General features: G+C 44.1%; 1 protein-coding gene across 8 annotated transcripts in view; it reads left to right on the top strand.

Moving 5' to 3' along the window:
* ITPR1 (inositol 1,4,5-trisphosphate receptor type 1) overlaps positions 1-19,940 on the top strand; it is a 330,566-nt gene that overhangs the window by 161,177 nt on the left and 149,449 nt on the right. For all 8 annotated transcript variants that reach the window (XM_021069277.2, XM_021069279.2, XM_021069282.2 and 5 more), the window contains 12 exons: positions 4-123; positions 1,469-1,663; positions 4,204-4,455; positions 5,596-5,737; positions 6,463-6,616; positions 8,230-8,417; positions 12,170-12,308; positions 13,256-13,310; positions 15,407-15,572; positions 15,693-15,863; positions 16,360-16,425; positions 17,376-17,513. In XM_021069277.2, the coding sequence (XP_020924936.2) occupies positions 4-123; positions 1,469-1,663; positions 4,204-4,455; positions 5,596-5,737; positions 6,463-6,616; positions 8,230-8,417; positions 12,170-12,308; positions 13,256-13,310; positions 15,407-15,572; positions 15,693-15,863; positions 16,360-16,425; positions 17,376-17,513 (1,786 nt within the window). The remainder of the gene's footprint in view (positions 1-3; positions 124-1,468; positions 1,664-4,203; positions 4,456-5,595; positions 5,738-6,462; positions 6,617-8,229; positions 8,418-12,169; positions 12,309-13,255; positions 13,311-15,406; positions 15,573-15,692; positions 15,864-16,359; positions 16,426-17,375; positions 17,514-19,940) is intronic.

The raw sequence follows: 19,940 nt of genomic DNA on the forward strand, positions 1-19,940 counted from the left end.
TAGATTCTTGGATTACCTCTCTGACCTCTGCGTGTCCATGAACAAATCCATCCCAGTGACCCAGGAACTGATATGTAAAGCTGTGCTGAATCCAACCAATGCCGACATCTTGATTGAGACCAAGTGAGTTGGGGTCTGGAAGTCGAAGATAGAGAGGAGAATGGGAGTTGGATGGAGGGCGGGTGGGTTAGTGGACGTATGTGCCTATGGGTAATAGGACCTAATCCCTGTTTCTGAGGTCATGTTGGATGGCAATTGATTGTCCTCTTGCAAAGGAGTTTTTTTTTTTTTTTTTTTTTTAATTAAAGTATACTTGATTTACAGTGCTATGCCATTTTCTGCTGTATAGCAAAGTGCCAAGGTCTTGATTAGGGAAGTTACCAAGCTTGCTTTTGGTGAGACCTCCTCCGTGTGGTGATGTCATTTACTTTGCATACCAGTTTGAAAGTAATGTGAGCTTAGGAGGGAGCACTTCACTTATCCTTGGTTTAATTTTAAGAGTTTATCATGGACATGGAGAACCGACTTGTGGTTGTCAAGAGGAAGGGGGAGGGACTGGGAGTTTGAGCTTAATAGATGCAAGCGATTGCATTTGAAGTGGGTAAGCAATGAGATCCTGCTGTATAGCACAGGGAACTATATCTAATCACTTGTGATAGAGAATAATGTGAAATTAAAAGATGGTATTTATATGTATAAATGGGTTGCTTTGCTGTACAGCAGAAATTGACAGGACATTGTAAATCAATTATAATAAAAATAGTAAAAAATCATTTTAAGTTTAAAATTCTATAATGATCATCAGCTTTAAATCTTAAAGGAGGTAATTCAGTGTTGATATTAAGTCATTGCAGGGAAGAGCTTGTTAAATTATCACTGTTCAAAAACTATTGATGGGTCCACAGAAGTTTTGGCAGGAATAGTGATTCATTTTTAGCAGGGGAGCTGTTCTTTTGATAAGTATAGTACCAGTAATATTTCAATGTTGAAAAAAAAAAGTTTATAAAAACCCTGCTAAATTATGCCTTAAAACTAGTGATTTTTGTTTGTTTATTTCTCATGTATAACTGAATTTAGAGCTTGGCCAAATGCTGGTGTTCTCGACCTTGGCATTTTGACATTTGGGGCCAAATACTTCTTTGGTGTGGTGCTGTCCTGTGTATTGTAGGATGTGTAGAAGCATCTCTGCTTCTGCCCAGTAGATGACAATAGTACCCCTCCCATTTAGTTGGGACAGCCAAAAATGTCTCCAGATGTTGCCAGATGTCCCCTGAGGAGGCACAGCTGTTGGGTTAAAGTATGTGAAGTTAGTGTTTGGCTCTGCTTTTTTGCCAGTGGGTGAAACAAAATGGCTTTCTGCGTCTTTGTGCTGAAAGCAAAGCTGGAATTGAGTGTGTTACTGTAGATGGTCAGAGATGAGCCAGGATTTCAAACGTAATGAGTTTCCTTCTCTCCTCTAATTTTTCAGGTTGGTACTGTCTCGCTTCGAATTTGAAGGTGTTTCCTCTGGAGAGAATGCTCTGGAGGCAGGAGAGGATGAGGAAGAGGTGTGGCTGTTTTGGAGGGACAGCAACAAAGAGGTTCGAAGTAAGAGTGTCAGGGAGCTGGCACAGGACGCTAAGGAGGGACAGAAGGAAGACCGAGACGTCCTCAGCTACTATAGGTGAGTGGGCCTGGCGGGTGACCTCCGAGGAGGGCGTCTAGCAAGAGACAGATGTGTATTTCAGGGGTTAGCAGAGAGTGAGGTTTCCTTGATACGCAGATAGTGAGTCAGTATCTGAGTGTGGCGAGGTCAAAAGAAGGGAAAGTGCTTACGTCGGCCCCTGGCTACGGTTTGTCCCTACACAGCGTGCATGTGGATGCATTTTGTAGTCATTAAGAGTCAGCCTGTGGGTCACCTCTCTACATACCAGCTTTGGGACTTGGGTCTAGCTGTCCACCTCTTTATGCCCAACTTTCTTTATCTGTAAAATAGAGACAGTAGTGCCCATTTCCTAGAACTTTTGCAGACAGCTAGAAAATGTGTGTATATATACACATCTGTTTGTCTGTCTGTTTATCTGTATATTGATAACAAAAGCCACGAATTCACATCACTACTTCCAACTCCAGTCCAACACCATCGGATTATTCTGGCCTTCCTCTTCTCTGTATTTGTGACTCCTTCCTCTGACAGGCTATCCCTTCCGTGTTTACCAGTTTGCTCAGTCTCTACCTCTGCCAGTCACCTTTTCCAGCCCAGTGTCTCCCTGGTCCCAGCTCTTAAGATGTGTTAACTCTGCTGCCTCAAGTGAAGGAGGTACCTTTAAAAGAAAAGGGAAGGAAAGATGGATAGGTGCTTACACCATTTTTTGGGGGGCTGCCCCTGAGGCTTATGGAGGTTCCAAGACTAGGGGTCGAATCAGAGCTGCAGTTGCCGGCCTACACCACAGCCACAGCAATGCAGGATTGGAGCCGAGTCTGCGACCTATGCTGCAGCTCACAGCAACACTGAATCCTTAACCCACTGAGTGAGGACCTACGCTGCAGCTCAGGGCAACACTGAATCCTTAACCCTCATGGATCCCAGTTGGGTTCATTACTGTTGAGCCTCGACAGGAACTGTCTATAGCATTTTTAAATAAAACTAAGACTTTGGCAGTTACAGTGATCTTTGTTAGCTCCTGTATTCTCTCTCCATTCATTCAGGTGTGTGACCTTCCACACTCTGTGTGTTTATATTTTACTACATTTCTTTGCATTCATAAATAATACATAGTATTTTCATCCATTCTTAAAATTTTATGTGAATGTAAATGTTATGTACGCTGAGTTCCTTCAGAAACTGGCCTTATTTATTCAGTATTGTTTCTGAAATGGATTTGTGCTAATGGTGGTAGGTCCTTTTTTAAAATTTTGACTTCTAAAGGCCATTGCATTTTATTAATGTGCCACATTTTCATCACTCTTTATAGTCAGTGTATGCCACAGTTTAGGTTTTCATGTCGGGTGATATTCTTGTTCAAATTTATGTGTATGTTGTAGGAGTTCCACTCCACACTAAAAGTGGAATTAAGAGATCAAGGACTATGCCTATTTTAAACTAAGCATTCCTAAATTGGATATTTTGATGTATACTCACACCAGTCTTTTTTTTTTATTATTAAATTTTTTTTTTTTTTTTTTTTTTTTTTTGTCTTTTGTTGTTGTTGTTGTTGTTGCTATCTCTTGGGCCGCTTCCGCGGCATATAGAGGTTCCCAGGCTAGGGGTTGAATCGGAGCTGTAGCCACTGGCCTACGCCAGAGCCACAGCAACTCGGGATCCGAGCCGCGTCTGCAACCTACACCACAGCTCACGGCAACGCCGGATCCTTAACCCACTGAGCAAGGGCAGGGACCGAACCCGCAACCTCATGATTCCTAGTCGGATTCGTTAACCACTGCGCCACGACGGGAACTCCTCACACCAGTCTTAAAAGAGGACTTTTATTTGTCTTTGCTATCTCTGAATATTATGATGCTTTTTAATTTTTGTTAATTTTATAGCCATAAAATAGACCATATTTTAATCTGCATTTCACTGACACTGAGGTTGAGAATATTTCCAAATAAAGATTTTTGGTAATAAATAGAGTTTTAAGGTTCAAACTAGAAATTGCTACTGTGGAAGCTTCCAGCTTTCTTATTTCACATTACAAGTATGGTTACTTTTTTAATGTTTGATGTATCTTCTCCTGAGAGTGAATGAGAAAGAGTGCCTCACTGGTCAATTTTGGAACTTAACAAAGATCATGTGTAACTGGGTGAGGAAGAAAATGTAGTATGTTTTTATGAACCCCCTACTTTTTACAAAATAGTTTGCACATGTGTGTAAAAATCAGAGGAGCTACATGAGAAAAGATCCCAAAAATATCATACAGTTTCTAAGGAGACTCAGAAAGGGTAAAAACTTTACCATTTCGTATGTGGTCTTTAATGTAGTATATAAAAGCAAAACTGAAGAAATAGAAACCATTTTTAGCCTTATGGTTTGTTCCCATTTTATAGGAGTTCCCATTTTATAAAATGAACAAGGGCAATAGGGAATCACCTAGTCACATACTTACTCCCCCACAGCAGGGTAGACACATTTGACTGTTGGCCACGTGTCACTCCTGTGAGAGTTGGGGCCCCTGGACTGTCCTGTCTCCATGAGTAGAACCCTGTGTAACGTCTTTTCTCCAGGTACCAGCTGAACCTCTTTGCGAGAATGTGCCTGGACCGCCAGTACCTCGCCATCAACGAAATATCAGGCCAGCTGGACGTGGACCTCATTCTCCGCTGTATGTCTGACGAGAACCTACCCTATGACCTGCGGGCGTCCTTCTGCCGTCTCATGCTCCACATGCACGTGGACCGGGACCCCCAGGAGCAAGTTACTCCTGTGAAATACGCCCGCCTCTGGTCCGAGATTCCCTCTGAGATCGCCATTGACGAGTGAGTCTGCCTCCTCTGCCCCATCAAGGCCTCTCCTTGCTTTAAAACTTCTTGCTGACCATGTTCTGTGAAGCAGTTGACAGACCACTTGTGGTCAGCTTAGGTCAAGTTAAATTAAAGGAGAAAACTGAAGTCATTTTTTCCTTAATGCTTAAAATATAATTAAGGGGTAGAAAATACTATATAAATATCTTTTTAAAAAATTTCTTTTGTCACCCCCATGGTATATGGAAGTTCCTGAGCAAGGGATTAAATCTGAGCCACAACTGTGACCTATGCCACAGCTACAGTGTTGCTGGATCCTTTATCCCCCCGTGCCAGGCTGGGGACCAAAGCCTCATCTCCATGGTGACCTGAGCCACTGCAGTTGGATTCTTAACCCACTGCATTGTGATGGGAACTCCTATTTTTTTTGGGGGGGTGGAGGGGGCCATGGCATGTAGTGGCTTGATGTGGGATCTCAGTTGCCAGAACAGGGGTTGAACCCAGGCCAATGAGATGAAAGCATGGAATCTTAACCACTAGATTTGTGGGAGTTCCTAACCAGGGAACTCCCACAAATCTATCCTTCCTCAAGAATGTAAAAGATGAGTTCCCATCGTGGCTTAGCGGTAACTAACCTGACTAGTATCCATAAGGACTTGGGTTTGATTCCTGGGCTCACTCCAACATTGCCATGATCTGTGGTGTAGGTTGCAGACAAAGCTTAGAACACAGGTTGCTGTGGCTGTGGCTGTGGCAGCTGCTGGCAGCTGCAGCTCCAATTCAACCCCTAGCCTGGGAACTTCCATATGCTGTGGGTACAGCCCTAAAAAAAAGAGAGAGAATGATTGTACTTTTGTATCTTGTTTATCTCTTTTACTCAACAAATATTTAAGTGTCTACTGCATGTCAGTCTCAGGGAATCTGTGAATGAGCCAGAAAACTATCTCTACACCAGTGGGGGAAAGAAAGTAACCAAGATAAAGGACTAAAATACATACCTTGGTGATCGATGCTAAGGAGCGAAAAATGAAGTAGAGACAGGAGAATGGGGAGTGTTGAGGAGGGAGGTGTGGTTTTCAGGGCTGAGAGGACAGGGAAAGTCTCACTGGGAAGAACTTCAAATTTGATTTTCTTTTCTTTCTCCTTTCCTTTTAGCTATGATAGTAGTGGAACTTCCAAAGATGAAATTAAGGAGAGGTTTGCTCAGACCATGGAATTTGTAGAGGAGTACTTAAGAGATGTGGTTTGTCAAAGATTTCCTTTCTCTGATAAGGAGAAAAATAAACTTACATTTGAGGTAACTCTTGGTGAAGTGATCTCTGTGTTGTGTCTATTTTTTATTGATCATTTTTCTGTGGGGTAAATGGAGTATATTGGTAGTTTTTCATCATGATACTCTGATTTTGTGATAAAAAGAATTTGGCTCAGTTTTGTTGCAAAATAAATTGGAACTAAGAGCAGTCACTTGGCTTAATGTAGTTATGCTCTTAGAAGAAATATGCATGGTGAATCGAGTCATATAAAGTGATATGTATTCTCTGTATATTATATAAAAAGTGACAGTAAAGAAACAGACTGTGCTTGGGATCTGTCATAGATTAATCATTTAAGGGACATACATCCTTACTACGTTTGTGTTGAATATTTCTCTTTGAGACCAAGTTTCCTTTTGAGGAGTTACATTTTCAAGAGTTACAGTGTTACCTGTGTCTTCTGTTGAGTATACCTTGGCTTGCCCTGTATTATCTTTGGGAAGCCTCACAGACCCATTGATGAGGTCAGTTTTTTTTTTTTTAATTAACCAGTCATCTAAGCAGATCAATAGCTTTGCAGGTTTTCATTTCTTATTCTTTGTCCTTATGAAACACAGTGAAATTTGGTCAGAAGTTGCAAATAAAATAAATGCCTTCTCTTACTGTAAGGAAGGTCAGATTCAGTCATTTATAAACTAATCAATATAAAATGGACCTGAAGGGTATGCTTATTTAACACCGCCTTCCTCTCTTTTTAAAAATATAATAGGTTGTAAACTTAGCTAGAAACCTCATATACTTTGGCTTCTACAACTTCTCTGACCTTCTACGACTAACCAAAATCCTTCTGGCCATACTGGACTGTGTACACGTGACAACCATCTTCCCCATCAGCAAGATGGCGAAAGGAGAAGAGAATAAAGGTAAGAACGTCGTGGAGATGCGAGATCTGTCGGTGCCCACAAATCCCAGGCACCCTCGCCAGCTTCTCCTACTGCTGCCATAATTAGCATGTGATGTGATGTCCTTTCATTGTCTTTTTCTCATCAACTTACCATTACCAACATTTTCACATATTAAAAAAAAAGCAGAGGAGTTCCTGTCGTGGCTCAGCAGAAACAAACTTGACTAGTGTCCATGAGGACTCATGTTTGATCCCTGTCCTTGCTCAGTGGGTTAAGGATCTGGCGTTGCTTTGAGCTGTGGTGTAGGCTGGCAGCTACAGCTCTGATTCAACCCCTAGCCTGGGAACTTTCATATGCTATGGGTGTGGCCCTAAAAAAGACAAAAAAAGAAAAAAAAAAAACCAGAAAGAGTAGAGTGGACACCCATAGACCCACGACTTAGAGTCAATGGTTATTAACATTTCAGTATATTTTTTTTGTTTATACATGAGTCCATATATTTTGCTGCACCATTTGAAAGTTGCCCAATAGCTTGAATTCTTATGTCTTAAAGATACATGTCCTCTGGTCATTCTTGATGTGTCATGAGGTCCTCAGTGTTTGTATTAGTATATGAGTAAATTAAATCCAGGCTGTGTCTGGGTGTCCTCTTTACAACTTGTGAATAGGAAAATCTGCCTTAATATGTTTCTTTTTTACCTCTGTCTTAGGGTCATAGTAGATAATTAATACATCCTCATGGGCGGATTCTTGTTCAGCTGTTCTGTACAACTAGAATAGAAACAGTATGTTTATGGAGTTCCGGTTAAGAACCCGACAGAGTGTCTGTGAGAATGTGGGTTCAATAATCCCTGGCCTCACTCAGTGGGTTAAGCATCCCGTGTACCTCTGATTCAACCCCTAGCCTGGAAACTTCCATATGTTGCAGGTGTGGCTCTAAAAAGAAAAAAAAAGAAATGTTTACTTATGTTCTACTGTCTGTTAGGGCCTGTGCTCAGTCATTCTGCAAACATTTTGCCACATAATCCTGTCACTGAGCCCCATTAGCCTCCTTGTATAGTTGAGAAAACTGACCTCCAGAGGGAGCTCAATGTCCTCAGGATCAAGTGACTACAGGGGGCAGCACCAGACTTGGGTCTTGTTGGCGCCCTGGTCCTGTGCACAGCAATAGGCAGGTAGTGGGTGGTCAGTAAAATTTGGCAGGTGAATTAACATACACAGATGCTCCTGAGGGGATGTTGAAGCTCACACTCTTTCCCCTGCTCCTTGACGCCCCACATTTGTTCTTTTTTGGCCACCCTGCAGCATATAAATTTCCCAGGCCAGGAATTAGATCTGAGCCTCCGTTGTGACCTACAGCTGTAGTAATGCCAGATCCTTAACCCGCTGTGCCAGGGATCGAACCTGAGTCCCAGCTCTCCAGGGATGCCGGTGATCTCATTGGGCCACAGCAGGAACTCCCTCCACATTTTTGATGGGTATTAACCTTTTCCAGTTGCCAGGGTCTCAGAATGTCTTAAAACAAAGTCATGTTAAATACTTTATCCTAAAGAGCCCTTGCCGCTGGCCAGGTGCCCCAGAATCCGTTCTAGGGATCTGTCATGACCAGAGTTTGTCCTGGCCCTTCCTAGGTAGTAACGTGATGCGGTCCATCCATGGAGTTGGAGAGCTGATGACCCAGGTGGTGCTCCGGGGAGGAGGCTTTCTGCCCATGACACCCACAGCTGCTGCCCCTGAAGGCAACGTGAAGCAGGCCGAGCCAGAGAAGGAGGACATCATGGTCATGGACACCAAGCTGAAGATCATTGAAATACTCCAGGTAACCATGTGCCAGGGTAGGGGGCAGAAGTGTGCTTGCAGGGGTACCGTCTTCCTCCAGTGTCCCTGCCTTGATGGAGCCTTAGGCTTTCTGGGAAGGGAGGGGAGGCCTCAAGTGCCATTTCTGGACTGGCCCTCATAATCCCTGTGCTGTCATCTCCTGCCCCTCCCCGACATGCCCTTGTCCCTCCAGCTACCTCAAAACTTTCTGCGGTTATCTCAGCTTCTGTAGTTATTGGCCTCTGTGTCTTCACCTATGCTGCTCCCTTTGCCTAGAGTTCACTCACACTTCTCTTCATGGCTGAATTCCCTGCTTTTTTGTCCACAACTCAGTTCATGGTTCCATGAACTTTTTAACTCCCTGCTTCCTTCCCTTCCTCCCTCTGTTTTTCACTTATTCATTCATTTGACACATATTTATTGAGACCGGCTTTATTGCTTACATATTTATTGCCAAGTAATTTTAAGCATTGAAGATCCAGCAGTGAAGAAAATCATTTCTGCTTACCTTTTGAAAGGAGGCATAGACATATACAAAATATACATACTAGGTCAGAAATGAGAAGCACTAAGGGTGTTAACATATAAAGGAGAGTCGAGACGGTTTGGAGGCCATGGGGGGTAAAGGTCAAGGTTACTGGTTTTGATGGGGTTGTTGGGAAGTTCTCCAGTTAGGTTACATGATCAGAGACTGAATGAATTGACAAAGGTTGTATGTGGAATTTTAGGAGGAGAGTCTCTAGGACTCTGAGAGGGAACAACAAATGGCAAAGACTGCGAGGTGGGAGCATAGATGGCAAGCCTATGAACAGGCTCAAGAGGCGATGGGAGAGGATGGAGTGGGGAGTCAGTACATACATGTTTGCCGTAAAGATGCAGAGAGAAAAGTGGGGAGGTGGCCAGAGGGAGGTGGTTGATAACAGGAAAGTTTTATAATACTTAAGTTGGGAGATGATAGCAAGTCTGTATGCTGAATTGGCATTATCATGTAGAGAGGGAAAACTTGACGTCAGGAAAAGAGGATAACTGTAGGAGCAAAGTCCTTGCCTCAGCAAGAGGGCATGAGAGCTGTCTTCACTATGAGAACCCTCCCAGTCTCCCAGAAGCCTCTTTCCCTCTTTCTGCTCAGAAATAATTTTTATTCACTAACAAAATCATCTGCTCCCTAGTGAAAAGAAGACTGTTATTGACTTTTTCTACTATCCTGCACTGCCTAATCTCCACCCCAGAATGTGGAGTAGAGAACTATCAATGTTTATAGACTTAAGGGTTTTTGCTTGTTTGTTTGTTTTGTTTTGTTTTGTTTTTCCTATTCTGAATTCACAGTTAACTAATGGCTTGAAAGCATCAGTGGGACTCCTCAAAGTAATTACTTAAGGCAGTCAAGAGTGATTTAAGAAACAAACTTATTGAATTTATGCCTGACCAAAAGTAGAGAAGGAGTTCAAGGATTTCTTAGGCCATATGGCTTACAGGTCCCAAGTATGTTAATATCATGAATGTTTATAAGAAATGGAGTGTTGTGAAACCCATTTACATCTTGAGGCCTACTCACTATAGTAATCTGAGAACATGTGGTTGATGACGAACATGCTTTCAAGAAATACATACTGACCACTCCCCCCATCCCCCACTGTACGTAAGGCACGTTGCTGGGCTCTCTGAGGAATACAGATAATTTGGACAGGGCCTGTATCTGCAAGGGCTTGATAGTCTAATAAGAAACTAAGATGTGATGAAGCTGTGTGTACATGGAAATAAAACTATATGAAGAGCATATTCTCCTGAGATACGGGTAGGTCATGTGGTCCCATTTAGTAAGGAACCAGAAGAGGTTTTAAAGAAGAGATAAGATTTTATCTGAGCCTTTAGGCATGGACAGGATTTGTCTGGAAACAAGGGGACATTGTCAGGTGAATGGAGCAGTGAAGCGGGCCTCATGACGCAGGGTCCAGAAGCAGTTCTCTGGCAGGGACACAGCGTGTGCTGTAGAGCGTTGTCAGAAATAAGGTTGGAAAGGTGGAATGGGCCAAGCTGTCAAGAGCATTGGGTGCCTAGAATGTTAGGATTTTTTTCTGTGGGGAGCCTCCATACGTTTTCAAGCAGGGGGCTCACCTAAGAATCGTCACCCTTGGGGCTTGGTCTGGTGAATTTGGTTCTGTGATGGCCAAGGCAGAAGATAGAGGACATGAGCCAGGGGAAATGGCAGATGGGGGAGCCATGAGAAATGGCAGAGTTCGAACCAGCAGGACATAATCATTGATTCAGTGACTGTGGTTGAACCAGCACGACCTAGCTTCTCATTCAGTGCATGTATCAAGGAGAGAAGACTTGATGGTGCAGAGGTTGTCTGAGGGTGAGAGAACCTGGGTGGAGCAGACACAGTTTAGTACTGAGTTCGAGACTCTGGAAAGACACAAAGGGGGTGTCCAGTAGTCAGTGGGAAACTTGGACTAAGAGCTTGGAAGATAAGCCAAGAATCTGTTTCAGTTGGGGAGCAGGTGACAGCCCTGGGGTCGGGTAAGGTCACCAGGAAGGCAGGGTAGAGATAAAGTGAGAAGTAAGGTCCTTAAACAATGCCAGGTGGTTGATCTTTCTTTTTGGCTCTAGCCACAATCATGGAAAAAGTGACCTTGTGCCGGACTGGAGAGGGAGAGAATATAGGAAGTGAAAGGAGAGGGAACCTTAGAGTTTATATCTACATCAAAGAAAGTGATCAGAAGTAGAGAATCAACCAAGCTAGTTTTCAGTGCTAACAACACATTTTGCTCTGTCAGTTTTCTTACGTTAAAAAGCAGGCAGGGAGTTCCCGTCGTGGCGCAGTGGTTAACGAATCCGACTAGGAACCATGAGGTTGCGGGTTCGATCCCTGCCCTTGCTCAGTGGGTCAAGGTTCCGGCGTTTGCCGTGAGTTGTGGTGTAGGTCACAGACGCGGCTCGGATCCTGCGTTGCTGTGGCTCTGGCGTAGGCTGGCAGCTACAGCTCCGATTCGACCTCTAGCCCGGGAACCTCCATATGCCGCAGGAGCGGCCCAAGAAATGGCAAAAAGACAAAAAAAAAAAAAAAAAAAAAAAAAAAAAAAAAAAAAAAGTTATAAAAAAAAAAAAAGCAGGCAGGAGTTCCCGTCATGGCGCAGTGGTTAACGAATCCGACTAGGAACCATGAGGTTGCGGGTTCGGTCCCTGCCCTTGCTAAGTGGGTTAACGATCCGGCATTGCCGTGAGCTGTGGTGTAGGTTGCAAACGCGGCTCGGATCCTGCGTTGCTGTGGCTCTGGCATAGGCCAGTGGCTACAGCTCCAATTGGACCCCTAGCCTGGGAATCTCCATATGCTGCGGGAGCGGCCCAAAGAAATAGCAAAAAAAAGACAAAAAAGAAAAAAAAAGCAGGCAGCTTCAGTCGTCTTAAGGCTCAGAGTTGGCATTCAATACTTGCTGAAAGAAAGTAATGTTTTATAGAGGATAGAGTGAGGGGTGATTGGTTTATTGTTCCAGTTATTAAGTTAATTGCCAGGATGCTGAAGTTTACACTAGAAGCTAAGGTGCTGTGGGAAGACCTGATAATTGAAAGATGCCGGGGAAGTCTTTTGTTGAAGTGCCTGTTGAAATCTAAGCCAAATATTTGGCTCACTTAGCGTTTAAGGTAATGGATGCAGCAGATACCAGGCCCTGCCAGAGTGCAGTGGCTTGGCAGAGTGCTCCAGGTGGTATGCTAATATAACCAATCTGTTTCCATTTCCACTTGAATCTTTAGTTTATTTTGAATGTGAGGTTGGATTATAGGATCTCCTGCCTCCTGTGTATATTTAAGCGGGAGTTCGATGAAAGCAATTCCCAGACTTCGGAAACATCCTCTGGAAACAGCAGCCAAGAGGGGCCAAGTAATGTACCAGGTTAGTGATTCCAGATTGGGATTTCTGTCGTAAAATGGGTCCTGGGTCTGAAGAAAACTGCAAGTCCAAAGAGTACATTCTAGAACAAGGGTCAAATGTGAATGTGGTTGAAGGTTCTTATATTTATTGATTGATTTGTGCTTTTTTTCATTTTTTAAAAGTCTTATTGAATTATAGTTGCTTTACAATGTTGTGATCATTTCTGCTGTACAACAAAGTGATTCAGTTATACATATACACACATCCATTCTCTTTCAGATTCTTTTCCCATATAGATGATCACAGAATATTGGGTAGAGGTCCCTGTGCTGTGTAGTAGGTCCCCATTGTCTAGTCATTCCCTAGACCACAGTGTGCATATGCCAGTAGGTTATTATACTTTGAAATGAGACTCTGGGAGTTAAACTTTTGGGACAAGGGAATAATTGAAAGAGGCCAAATCCTTTCTGAGATACATCTTGTTTCCTTCCTTCTTGAAGTGTCTTAGTTATAAGACAGCTGAGAGTTCTGCTATTGTGGTTACATGAAATGCAAAAAAAAAAAAAAATCCAAAACAAACTCTCCAAGAAAGTTTACTGTCCACTGGCAACTTGTATGCATGGTGGCAGCTTTTCTCTGTGTAGGAAATAGTGGTAAAGGGTAAGGAGAAGGGTGGTAGAAGCAACAATCCCACCTCTCAAGGCCTAATCCTCCTTGGAATGAGGTCATAATTCTGCTGTAATAAGGAATCAGGCACTTATGTAGAAAGCCAGCAGAAATGTGGAACACTGCACACGGGAGCCTGTTCACAGCATGATCTTGCTTCAGAGCCTTGTAGTATGAGATTCTGGAAAACTTGAGGTTAACTCCATGGACATGGGCCAGACTGTTTGGGGGACTTCATCATTTCATCAGTAGCATGTTTTCACACATTCCTGCTTCTGAAGTTCTCTTCTCTGACTTTGCAGGTGCTCTAGACTTTGAACACATTGAAGAGCAAGCTGAGGGCATCTTCGGAGGAAGGCAAGTCTATTTTCAGTTTATTTTGTAGGTGGTTCGAAGACAGGGGAGGCTCCTGTTTCCTGGTTCTCAAATGCTTGTCCCTCACTGTTCTAGGAAAGGTTTAGTCCTGGGGCTGAGGTTGTTTGCTTTCTTTATCACTCTGAGGACTCAGGTCAGAGTGATCTAAGCTGGCTTGACGTGTGTTTCTCCCCTATGGCAGAAAGAATTTAAGGAGGTTTCCTAAAGTACACATATCACAAGGCTACTTTAAATGGTGAAGAAGTAAAATTGAAAAAAACTGGGGGCTCCAGACACAGTGAGGGTAACAAGATCATGTGCTTCTGTTGCTCATGGGCTGCAGTTACCCCAGATCTTTAGAAGCCTAGTGACGACAAGAACAGAAGCACGCATACCGTTCTTTCATTGTCCCTAACATTAGATTGATGAATGAGCCCCTTTGTAAAAGATGAGATTGCTTAATGTTGACTCAAAGCATTATTATGAGACTCAAGTACTTATAAGCCTTAACTGCCTGCAAACTTGGTATAAACAGTCTCTATGCATAACTCTAATACCCTTGATGCCATTACCTCTTGCCATGTGACAAACTATTTTCAAAACTTAATGGATTCAAGCAGCAGTCATTTTATCACCTCTTCCAATCCTGTGGGTTGACTGGTGCTAAACTGGACGGTTCTTCTTCTGGTCACCGTTGGGTCTGTCACCCACCTATGGGAGCTGGTGACTGGTTTTGACCCATCCATGTTGCTGTCCTCTCATTTCTGGCTTCTTGAAGGGGTATCTATGAGGCTGGGACTTCTCTCTCTCTGCCCACAAGTATCTTAGGCTTCTGCATAGCATTGTGACTGGCAAAGGCCCAAGCAGACAGACCAACGTGTGCAAGCATTCATCCAGCCTCTGCTTATGTCATGTTGCTCCTGTCCTGTTGGTCTAGGCAAATCACCTGGCCAAGCCCAGACCTACATAAGGAGGTTTAGAGCAGAGAGGGGGGCCACTGATGTTAATAATATACCTTTACACTTACTGTAACCAGTGAGGTTTGAATCAGCAACATTGTTTAGTCCAAGAAAGAGGTTTTTGTTCTGAAACTGAGGGTGTTTCAACTTGAGCCTGGTGACACGTGGGTCTGCAGTGGGGTGTCTCGGCACTCCCACCACTTTGCTGATGTTGAACAACAGTGACAGCTTCTTCACATGTTTTTGGAGCACAAGCAGGAATAGGATTTACATCTTAAGTCCTGCCTATGCTTTTCTTGCTCATCTGTAGCCATGGAGGTCTCAGCATTTGGTCTTCATCTGATTATAAACACAACATAGGCACTGACACAAAAATTGAGTGGCAGTACTCAGGTACACAGTGGCCTGCCATTTGATCCAGGATGTGCTTTTTAAATTGTTACTTGTATGAGTAGTATACAGTCAAGTTTTCATAGATATTGAAAGAACCCTTGGCAATACACTGATGAAATCCCGTTGGGAGAACACTGGGTTTTGATGGGTCACAGCGACGCTCCTTCAAGTAGCGTCTGTGGGACCAAACCACTTGCTGCTAGTTTGTGACAAGATTAGTGAACCTTTGGCATTTCAAAGCCTATTGGACACTGTGACCATATCCAAGTGCATGAAGAGTGGACATGGTGCAGAACAGGACAGCAGGTGGCTACAGACTAGACGTAAAACAAAAGTGGGTCCTTCACCACAGATGGTTTGCGAGGCACCACACTGGAGCATCTTAAATAAAAAAATAAACTGACAGCTGAGGAGACACAAGCTGTGTGCAGGTCCCAAACCACAGGAGAGGCCAAGAAGAAGAACACCTGGTGGGAATCTGGTTGTGAAGCCGGTCCTGTCACTGTGGGAAGGTGGGGGATTTTGGTTAAAAATTTGGCAGTTGTGACATTTTAACTGTCTGCTCACTTGAGAATATAGTTTTGAAGATCCAGCAAGATTGTATGTTGAAGGAGGTAGTTAAAAGCCAGGTCCACTGAGGTGGGCTCCGGAGTTGGGAGTCCCATGGGGTGGGGGTGGGGCATGTGTTGGGGCCCAGGGGCAGGAGAGAGGATGTCTGTAGCTTATCTGGCCTTTGCACCCCCTCAGTGAGGAGAACACCCCATTGGACCTGGACGATCACGGCGGCAGAACCTTCCTCCGGGTCCTGCTCCATTTGACAATGCATGACTACCCACCACTGGTGTCAGGGGCTCTGCAGCTCCTCTTTCGGCACTTCAGCCAGAGGCAGGAGGTCCTGCAGGCCTTCAAACAGGTAGCTTGAACTGCCGTGTGTGTGTGTGTGTGTGTGTGTGTGTGTGTGTGTGTGTGTGTGTGTGTGGTGGTTATTGTCTAAGAAGCTGTTGTGTGCCACTGAGGGATTGTATTTGTTCAGGTTCAACTGCTTGTTACCAGCCAAGATGTTGACAACTACAAACAGATCAAACAAGACTTGGACCAGCTGAGATCCATCGTGGAGAAGTCAGAGCTTTGGGTGTACAAAGGGCAGGGCCCCGATGAGGCCATGGATGGTGCATCTGGTGAAAACGAACATAAGAAAGCAGAGGTATGTGACACACAAGATACACAGCTAGGGGAGACGGTGGGCTCCTTAAAACAAATAAACAGCCTCCTCTGGCTTTAGATAAAAATAAAGGTTATAGGAGTAACTCAATTATCAGGCGATGTACTTGTTAATGGGGGTGACAGCCATTCTCCCAGGAAGCAAACTACAGGTACACGGTCAGTGTCATCTCTTGTGCCACCATAGCCTGTGTAGAACAGACTTTGAGTGAATTAGCACCATGTGTCCTTGCAGACCCACTGGGAAATGAACCTGTTCTCTAGCTGTGCCTGGCCCACCATCCTCTCCCCCATCAGTAAAATCTTGTCAATCAGAGGGTAGCTGAGTGTGAGCAAGGGCATGGCTGGAGAATAAATCCAGCCCAAATGGTTGGAAAACCCTGCAAAACCCTTGATCTTTCCTAACCTGTGATGCTAACTTTAACAGACAGGAGCCCAAGGGCTATATAAACCTCGCTCATGTTGCTCTTGTTTCCTAGGAGGGGAATAACAAGTCACAAAAGCATGAGAGCACCAGCAGCTACAACTACAGGGTGGTGAAAGAGGTAAGGACTCTCACATTAGCTTTTTCCTTCGTGGAGAACTAAACAGGGGAAAGTAATCCTCTGAGAGTAAGTGCACTGGTTTTAGTGGCAGATCTGGGTTCAAGTCCAGCTCTGCCACTTGGTGTGCCCTCAGCTTGCTCACCTGTACCACTGACACCTGTACTTCTGAAGCTTTACAATTGAAGTCAGGGTTAAATGGTAAAATTGTCAAGGATTTATCTTGGTTGCTGGTGCATGGTGGCCACCAATGAGAACTGAGGTTCTTTAGGAATCTTGGCATTGGGTGGTTCTAAGTGGGGAGTTGGGAGCTTTGTGTTTCTGATCTTAGAGCAAACTCTGCCAAAGTCCTTGGCAAGGATGCTGCCTCATACTATTTTCAGAGATTGGAAACCATCGCACTTGCTGATGGAGCCATAATCCACTGGTTATTCTGGAAGACATATTCTTAGCCAGTTGTGGATTTGGTTTTATACAGTCAGTAGGGATTACACCATGTTAGCAGAATTTCCCTCTTTTTATGTTCTTCATGTATTGTGATCCCTTCTGCCTCCTTGCCTGTACCACACCCTGCAGTCTTTTCCCAACTATGGTTCCTAGTTTTCTGAGGTTGATTTCTTCTTTTCTTTAAAGACTTTTTTCCAGCTTGGAGGTATAATGGACAAAATTATAACATACTTAAAGCGTACAGTGTGATGACTTCATATATATATATATGTATATATATATATATATATTGAAATGATTACCTCAATCAAGGTAATTAACATATCCATCACTCACATAGTTAGGTTTTGGGGGGATGAGGTTATGGGGGGAGAACTTAAGATCTTTTCTTAGCAAATACAAGTGTACAATGTTGTGTCAGTAACCGTAGTTGCCAGGCTGTTTGTTGGATCCTCAGAACTGAGGTGTGGGTCAGAGGAGAAATGCCGATTCTTTCTTCCTACCAGATTTTGATCCGACTCAGCAGATTGTGTGTTCAGGAGAGCGCGACTGTGAGGAAGAGCAGGAAGCAGCAGCAGCGCCTGCTGAGGAACATGGGTGCCCATGCTGTGGTACTGGAACTGCTGCAGATTCCCTACGAGAAGGTGGGCACCCGGGCTCATGGCCGACACTCCAAGGGCAATTGTGACGATAAAGCTACCTTAGGTCATTTACATGAAACAAACAGAGCATCCCCAAAATGAGGCAAAACCACCCATAACTTTCCTCCACTTAGTTCTAGTAAGGAGAAGGGGTCCAGGAGTTCCCTGATGGCCTAGTGGTTAAGGACTTGGCATTGTCATTGCTGTGGCTTGGGTCACTGCTTCGGCTGAGGTCCCATCCTTTGCCCAGGAACTTCTGCATGCCACACACACAGCCAAAAAAAAAAAAAAAAAAGAAAAAGAGGAGGAGGAGTCCATTTATTATCCTCATTGTCCCCTTACTTACTTCCTTATCACATTGGATGGGGACAGCTTGGTCTGAACACAGAGGTCCTAGTGGACAGAGCTGTCTCTGCACAGGGGTGTGTGCCATATAGCTTTGTCTATAGTGTTGCTCAGCCAATATAAGACTACTAGTTATTAAATGCATGCAGGAATGGGATTCTCACACTTGGGAAGTCCTCACTTGCCTGCTGACAACCAGTTAAGTTGTTCCCCTTACAAGCTTTGCTCCAGGTCTTGTTTCCTGTTGCTAGATGTTATATCATGTCACCCATTTTTAATGTCATCATTCATCATTGCCTGTGATAGGATTTAGGGAAGTAAGATAGCATTTGCATCCATGTGGACTTACAGAGTACTTTCAAAAGCCTTCATTCAAGCTTCTAAAATCCAGTATGGGAGTTCCTGTTCTGGCACAACAGGATTGGCAGCAACTCTGAAGTGCCGGGGTGCAGGTTCGATCCCCAGTCTGGCACAGTGGGTTAAAGAATCTGGTGTTGCTGCACCTGTGGAGTAGGTCCAGATATGGCTTGGATCTGATCCATGGCCCAGGGCCTCCATATGCCTTGGGGCGGCCCAAAAGGAAAAAACAAAAACCAAAACCGAGTATGACAGTCGTCTGGTCCCCACTTGATAGAGACCGAGGCTTAGGAAAGCTTGGAGTCCAAGGACATAGACGCTGGTCTCTTGAGTTGAGCAGGGGCTCCTAGAGACTCACTCTTGAGTTGCCTGAAGAAGGTTCACTGCCTACTCTTTTCAGGGTGCCAGGTACCGTGCTGAGGCCCTTTATGTTATTCACTTATTTAATCCTCAGGACACCCAGATGGGATAGGTGGTACTATTAGTAGCCCCATTTTAGAGAAAATTGAGGCCAGAGAGGTTTAGTAACTTACCTGGAGGGCCCAGCTGCACAGAGAAGAGTCAGCTCTGCCCAGCTGTGGAGCCGGGGCCTTAGACTGCTGTGCCTTCCACCTTAACCTATATCTCACCTTCATAAGTAACAAACCTTTACCTGCTGCCGTGCACTCCAGGAAGTTCCCAGCAAAGGCCTCTTCCTTAGTCATGGGGAGACTGTGAATCAGATGAGTTAGGCCTTTGACCAGCTGCAAATAAAGTACAAGTTTAATCCTTCCAATGGGTCAAGGATTTAAATAACCTGAAATTAATATAGGTGTGCAAATCATCTAAACTTGGCTGACACTTGGACTAGAACCAGCAAGTTGATTTGCCTCCCTGTGTGTCAAGAATGCAAGGAGAGAGTTTGCTGGCTTTGGCTTTGCCTCATATTATCAGTTTCCTTAATGAGAGCTGTTCATTCACAGAAAAGTGTTAAAGTGATCTCTAGGGAACCAGATTCAGTTGGAATTGGTAGCTCAAAGGGTTGAATGTGTGTGTGTGTGTGAGATTTGTTTGGTGTTTGGATGGGTACAGACAGTCGGGTGTATGAGAACACTGGCAGGATTACTACTAACAGGTCACCTCATGTTCTGTGATGTCTTTGTGATCTTGCTACCCTGTCAAAATCTGCTTCGAAGGCCAGAAGCTTTTTGTCAGCTTGTGTGCTAGCAGATTCCTTCATTAGCTGAAGAAATGAAAGAATGCAGAGGGGCTTAAAGCTGCTGCAGTGTCTGCCCCAAGCCTCTGGTATCCTGAAGGTAGAAGCTCTGCCATGCTCTCTGTAAATGGGAGACAAATGTAATACCCACTGTGTTGTTCTGGGACTTGCTATCAGTGTCCTCAGATCTCCTGCTTTGTTGGTCACACTGGTAGCTCAGATTCCTTCTAGCAGGGTTCTCGACAGATATCTTCTGCTTTCTCACAGGATCACTGTCTAGCCCAAGGTGGGCAAACTGCAGACTCTATGCCTCCATGCCCTCCAGCCCACCACCTGTTTTCATACAGCATATGCGCTAAGAATGGGTTTTTGAATAAATTCATTTAAATTTTTAGTGATTTGTGCCTCATGTCCTCTGTTTTTCTTTTTGACCCATAAAGCCTTAACGTATGTGTCTTGGGATCTAAGCAAAAAAAGTTTGCTCACACTTAGTCTAGACCAATACCAGTAGCTAACATTTATTGAGTAATTAC

The sequence above is a fragment of the Sus scrofa genome, chromosome 13, assembly GCF_054392235.1.
Source record: "Sus scrofa isolate SSC_HxYL_T2T_F1_AM1 chromosome 13, Sscrofa_HxYL_maternal_Yorkshire_Landrace_v2.0, whole genome shotgun sequence".
Taxonomy (NCBI): domain Eukaryota; kingdom Metazoa; phylum Chordata; class Mammalia; order Artiodactyla; family Suidae; genus Sus; species Sus scrofa.